This window comes from Micropterus dolomieu, linkage group LG07, assembly GCF_021292245.1.
Source record: "Micropterus dolomieu isolate WLL.071019.BEF.003 ecotype Adirondacks linkage group LG07, ASM2129224v1, whole genome shotgun sequence".
NCBI classification, from domain to species: domain Eukaryota; kingdom Metazoa; phylum Chordata; class Actinopteri; order Centrarchiformes; family Centrarchidae; genus Micropterus; species Micropterus dolomieu.
This window is the reverse complement of record NC_060156.1, coordinates 27,215,064-27,222,004: the sequence shown is the minus strand read 5'-3', so window position 1 is coordinate 27,222,004 and position 6,941 is coordinate 27,215,064. Positions and strand designations below refer to the sequence as shown.

The 6,941-nt window shown below is 41.4% G+C and overlaps 1 protein-coding gene across 1 annotated transcript; it reads right to left on the bottom strand.

The window, feature by feature from the left end:
- Window positions 1-1,971: 1,971 nt before the first annotated feature.
- On the bottom strand, window positions 1,972-3,124 carry LOC123973964 (trace amine-associated receptor 13c-like). Its single transcript, XM_046054365.1, has 2 exons — window positions 2,952-3,124; window positions 1,972-2,821 (listed from the first exon to the last, which is right to left on the bottom strand). The coding sequence occupies exons 1-2, from the start codon at window positions 3,122-3,124 to the stop codon at window positions 2,005-2,007; spliced, it is 990 nt and encodes a 329-aa protein (XP_045910321.1). The 3' UTR covers window positions 1,972-2,004.
- Window positions 3,125-6,941: the final 3,817 nt, after the last annotated feature.

Below are 6,941 nucleotides of genomic sequence, written 5' to 3'. Positions count from 1 at the left end.
TGGTGCTTCTTCCATTTCCTGATAACTGCACCGACAGTTGATCTTTTCTCTCCAAGTTGCTTTCCGATTCTCTTGTAGCCCATCCCAGCCTTGTGCAGATCAACAATCTTGTCCCTGATGTCCGTAGAAAGCTCTTTGGTCTTGCCCATGGTGGTGATGTTGGATGCTGGTTGTTTGGGTGTCGACAGGTGTCTTTTATACAGGTAACAAGGTGAGGCAGGTGTATTTGATGTAGATAATTTGTTGGGATTGGGGCTGTGTCTTAAAGAAAGACTAACTGGCTTGTAGGAGCCAGAATACTTGCTGTTTGGTAGGGGGTCAAATACTTGTTTTTCCTCATCAGATGGTCATCAATTTTTATAAATTCATATGATGTGATTTTCTGGAATTTTCTTTGGGATTCTGTCTTTCACTGTTAGAATGTACATATGATTAAAATTGTAGATTGTTGCATTCTTTGTAAGTGGGCAAACCTGCAAAATCAGCAAGGGGTCAAATACTTATTTCCCCCACTGTACATATGCATTCTGTCGGTGTGCTATTGTCTGCCATGCTTTTTCTCGCTATTTTATTACTGCAACCGTGTTAGGATTTTCTTGGCCTACATTTTATGTGCTTTTATTCCTTGTAAACCTACATTGTTCACTGACAAGCATAATTTGGAGATAGAGACCATGGACATATTCATAAATGCCACAAACTCACTGACGACACCGCTCAACAGCAGATTCTGGCTGAAGGGACAAGTTTGGTTTGGTTTGGTTTAGTCTCAAGCACACACATGCACGCACACACGCACGCACACACGCATGCACACACACACACACACACACACACACACACACACACACACACACACACACACACACACACACACACACACACACACACACACACATTGCTTGCTGATTGTTATATACTGTTACTGTTACTGTTAGTGTAGATAAAAGTGGTTTATGGGCATTGACATGAACTAAAAGATAACACTGTAGGCGTACCATCATATCTCCACTCCCCACTCTGCAGGACTTTTTTTCCCAGAAGGTGTAGATCCAGTATAAGTACTTTAAAGGATCATACACCTGACCGTATGTATACAAAATCCCTGACTTTGTGCAAGTGAACCTAGAAGAATTGATGCTGTTTTGAAGGCAAAGGATGGATACAACAAAATATTGAGTTTGTTTTGATTTTTCTTCTGTTCACTGACTTTGCATTATGTTAATTGTTAAATATAATCATTTAGCATGTCTGTTTTTAAAAGCATTCTTACATAATAGCATTTTTCCACACCCATATAAAACTTTTGCACAGTACTGTATACTGAGAAGTGCAGGATATGCAGGATATTATACTATATGACATTTAATGAATAACATCAAAATAATGTGTCCCAACATCATTGCATGATACTTCTGAGTCAATTTCAGTTTAATTATCACACAGCCAACCTGATGGAATTTAATACCTGTAAAGCATGTGAGATTATGGCAGCCCAAATATAAATAACAGTGGAAGTGCTGTTGTAGTGTTTACTGTTACAAAGAAAAAAGTTTTCCTGAGATTATAGACAAATAATAGGTGCGTCATGTTACACACAACAGTACAAAACAAATCCCTTCTGTCTAATCACATGCTGAATGTGAGAGGAGACTCCCCATGAGATCTACAGACAGTGCAAGAACTGAAAAGACACAGGTTTGAATACAGTCATAATACAGGCACATTTTACTAGCAACACACTCAAACTATAACTGAATGTTCATATTAATCACAATTACTTGAACAATGTAAAAATTCTTTCCAAGGCTTTGTAGGTGAAATTGAGCAGATTTACACACAAGGTGCAGAATTACACACAAAATGTGTTTCCACCTCTTTTTAAGCACATTTTCCATTTGCACATAAAACATATGTAATTTTGTTCATTCTTCAAGAAAGCAGATTTTTACTTGGATTTGTTAATTAATATGCAGATCTCATTTCAGTCACTCCACAGCATCTCTACAGTATGTTGGCCTCACAGGAACCAGGCTGCAGAATCTTAAGTGTAACAATTTGAATAATAGCTTTTTTAAACCAGGGGTAGAACAAGGCATAGATCACAGGGTTTAGACAGGAGTGAAAATAGAACAGATAGAGCACATAAGATGCAGATGAAGCATTGAGCGCATTGTCACCCGCAAAAGAGACACAGTGAACTGGGCACAAACATATTAGGAACACAAGTACAAGAATGCCAAGAGTCCTGGCTGCTTTCAGCTCAGATCGCTTTGCTGTGGGAGTCACTGAACGTTGGAGTGTGACAGCTGTAATGTGAGAGCACATGGCACGAGCCTGAGACACAGCCACTACAAACACTCTCATATACAGAACTATGATGACAGTAATGGGAACAATAAAAGTCAAAACAAGGTCAATAGCTTCTGCGATATAGTTAATAATGATCACACACTCTCCGTAGCAGGAATCATATCTGTCTGGTTGAGTCAGGCCATATTTTACAAAGAGACAGCTGTACAAAACAGAACAGAACCAACACAGACAAACACAGAGTTTAACTCTTCTCTCAGTGATTCTGGTGGTATAATGCAGAGGGTGACAAATAGCAACATATCGGTCAACTGATATGAGCACCATGTCTCCTACTGAGGCAGAGGTAATTATGTACGATACATACTTATACAGAGAACACATGAGGTCACCAAGAAACCAGCAGGATGTTTTTCTAAGGATTTCTCCCGGCATCAGCAGGAGGCCCACGAGAAAGTCTGAGACAGCCAGAGAGACGAGGAGGATGTTGGTGGGTGTGTGGAGCTGCCTGGAGGGAAAGAGGAAAGTATCATCACACATAGCATCAGACAATTGTGGGAAAAGTACTTGCTAAAAGTAAATGAATCATATTTATAAAAAGTAATAAGTAAAGGCTCTTTTGAGAAATTGATCTTTGCCTGAAGTGGAAGACTGAGATGATGACAAGCAGGTTGAGAGCCACAGTGAGCACAGAGATGGAGGACAGAAGAGTGTTCAGAAATACAGCTTCGGACCGAGGAAGTGTCGACTTCCTGCAGGAGGTGTTAAGGAGTTGTGGAAAACAGAGCTCTGCTCCGTCATCAATCTCCATTAGACAGTGAGAGGAGGAAAGGAGGAGCTGCAGCTCTGGCAGCTTCTGACCAGAACGCTTTATCATACAGTTGATTTATCTCTTTCTGACACTCAGTTTGTCCCTCCTCTCTTCTCGCTCTCAGTCTCTATTGGACACTGATGTCCCTCCTCTCTTCTTCATATCACACCATCATCACTTTCTCTCCGTATTCTCCACTCTTGTTTGTTTTCCTTTTTCCAAGTTCCAGTCCAAAATTAGGTGGCTTGTTGAAGCAAAATACACTCTCATGCTTAATCTTATATCTTTATTGTTATTGCACTTCAAATCAATTCAGTATTTACAGGGGATATCATTTAAACTTCCTTTAGTACATTAATTTAGGCCAGATGGGATACACAATCCCTCCACCATGTTGTGATTCTGTTCTGTTTAGATGAGCCTGAGGCCAATGGGCATCCTAACTAAGATGCCAGTCCAGCGACATCTCAACTTGCTGCTTTCAATGCAAAGGAGCAACTCATCAACTCCTAGCTCCTTCCAGATATCCGAGTCCAGACACTCTGCAGAGGAAAGCAATTCTATTCTGGTATTCATAAACTCATTCTCTGTGTCAATAATGTTTCTTTATCTCATTATACATGTTAAATGCACAACCCAGTCACACCTCCATTGCTCTGCCTCTAGGTTGCGGGCATCCACCAGAATAATCCGTCCCTTTCACTTTAAAATTGTGACAACGAAACCAAGATGGTGGCATATGGTACCACTGGAGACAAGACCAGTCTATCTAGCAGTGTGTTGGGTTTTAGTGCAGTCTTCGGCCTATCCCTGGCTCCGTGTATAGTCAGCAGGAGGAAATACCCAGAGTCAAAGTACAAGAGACAGTGCTGAGTAACTGTACTGAGCAGGTCGACGATTGGATGTGCCGGAATTTTCTTGATTGAATTGAACTGAGATAAAATTGAAGTTATTGTTTTTGGAGCCAGGGAGGAACTATTGAAAGTCAGTGCTCGACTTCAATCTGTAATGTTAAGAACCACAAATCAAGCCAGAAATCTTGGTGTAGTCATGGACAGACCTGAATTTGAGAAGCCACATTAAGACAATTACAAAGTCAGCATACTATCACCTGAAGAATATATCAAGGATAAAAGGACTTGTGCCTCAGCAAGACCTGGAAAAACTTATCCATGCATTTATCTTCAGTAGACTTGACTACAGTAACAGTGTCCTTACAGGGCTCCCTAAGAAATCCATCAGACAGCTGCAGCTGATTCAGAACGCTGCTGCTCGAGTCCTCACTAAGACCAAAAAGGTGGATCACATCAGTCCAGTTCTGAGGTCTTTACATTGGCTTCCTGTATTTCAGAGAATTGATTTCAAAATCCTGCTGTTAGTTTATAAAGCACTAAATGGTTTAGGGCAAAAATACATTTCTGATCTTCTGCTTTGTTATGAACCATCCAGACCTCTCAGGCCGTCTGGGACAGGTTTGCTTTCTGTCCCCAGAGTAAAAACTAAACAAGGAGAAGCAGCGTTCAGTTATTATGCTCCGTATATCTGGAACAAACTCCCAGATAACTGCAGGTCTGCTGAAACTGTCAGGTAATTGAGTGAAAAGATAATGAGAGTGAGATTGAACAGAGTGAAGGAAGTGGTCTTAAATCTCGCGCCTGAGTGATTTGCAGGAACCTCTGTCCACCTGTAAACGTGCAGGTGGGTCCAGAGTATAACTGGATCAAAGTGGCCTGCAGACAGACATGTCCTGGTTTCTCTGAAGTGTCCGAGGGCTTTTAGAGTTTCAGTGGATCCAAAGATTTCTATGGACCCGAGTACAGACTAGCTAGAGAGAGTAGATTAAGTGTACTTCTCTGTTTATTCTCTTTTCAAAACAACTGTAACTCAATTTTTTGCTCAACCTCTATGCCTGTTTTTATTTTCCATTTAACTCTTTTACCCCTGATTGTACACTGCAATGTAATTTTTATTATATTTTAATGTGTATTTTTTCAATTTCCTTATGTTGCTTTTAAACATTTTTATATTTCCCACATTAAGACAATTACAAAGTCAGCATACTTACATATGTTTTATGTAAAGCACTTTGAATTACCTTGTTGTTGTTGAAATGTGCAATACAAATAAACTTGCCTTGCCTTCCCTTACAGTGTGTTGTGTTGCTATTTCAACCGCCGCGCTGTGAACAGTTGGTGATCGTTCCCTCTGGCTGGATGAAATTTACGCGCAACGTTCTAAATTCTTCCATCTCATGAAATGTATTAAATACAGATACTGTTGCACTCACATGAAATTGCTTTTAGGTTTGATAGATCACATTGCATGTAGTATTCAATTCAATTCATTTCAATTTTATTTATATAGCGCCAAATCACAACAACAGTTATCTCTGAGCGCTTTTCATAAAAGAGCAGGTCTAGACCGTACTCTGTGATGATATTTACAGAAACCCAACAGTTCCCACCAAGAGCAGCACTAGGCGACAGAGGCAAGGAAAAACTTCATTTTAAGAGGCAGATACCTCGAGCAGAACCATGGCTCAGGGTGGGCGGCCATCTGCCTCGACCGTTTGGGGGTGAAGGAGAGAGAGAGAGAGAGGGCCAGAGAGGAACAGAGATAAAGAGAGAGGGATGGAAGGAGAAAGAGGGGAGGGAGGCAGCCTACACAATATACACACAGAGATACAGACAGTAAAGGTGATGTTGTTATAGACTGAATGAATAATGATACAGATATTTACAGTAGTGTTAATGATAATAATCGTAATGTTAATGATTATAATTACAATAATGTCGAGCAGGAACACGGGGGCAGCAGGTGACCCGCAACCACAGATCCAGACTCCACAGCTCCAGAGCCAGAAACACCTGCAGGAAGTGATAGGAGGAGAGAGGAGAGGGGTGAGAAAGCACAAGACTACGAGAAAGGGAAGAAATCGAGTTAGTAACATGCATTAATGGGATGAGGTTGCAGACAGAGGGAGAGAAAGAAGAGGAGAGAGGATCTCAGTGCATCATGGGAAATCCCCCGGCAGTCTAGGCCTATAGCAGCATAACTAAGGGATGGTTCAGGTCTCACCTGAGCCAGCCCTAACTATAAGCTTTATCAAAGAGGAAAGTCTTAAGCCTACTCTTAAATGTGGAGATGGTGTCTGCCTCCTGAACCCAAACTGGAACCTGGTTCCACAGGAGAGGAGCTTGATAGCTGAACGCTCTGGCTCCTAGTCTACTTTTGGAGACTCTAGGAACCACAAGTAACCCTGCATTCTGGGAGCGCAGTGCTCTGGTGGGGTAGTAAGGTACTATGAGTTCTTTAAGATAAGATGGTGCCTGACCATTAAGAGCTTTGTAGGTGAGAAGAATGATTTTAAATTCTATTCTGGATTTTACTGGAATCCAATGCAGAGAAGCTAAGACAGGAGAAATATTATCTCTTGTCCTAGTTCCTGTCACACGTGCTGAAGCATTCTGGGTCAGCTGAAGAATCTTAATGGACTTTTGAATTGCAGTAATCCAGTGTAGTGGGACAATGGTGTGGATTTGTGCATTTTATATTGAATAAATTTGGAGCTACTCCAAATCCCTCACTCCTCTCCCAGAGAAGAGCAGGGGTTGTTAAAGATCAACTTCAACAGACTGCTGGGGAGACCCCAACGGAAGGGGGGGGGAAAGTTGCTCTGTAAGTGCTATCCCTGACCATAAAACTGGCACCTTTTTGATTCCGAAGCTGGTAACGCGGGGCCTGACTGTTAAACTGACAAAGGGACACGAACCAGCGATTAGCATTTCCCTGAACAGCCTATCAAAACTGCCCCCCG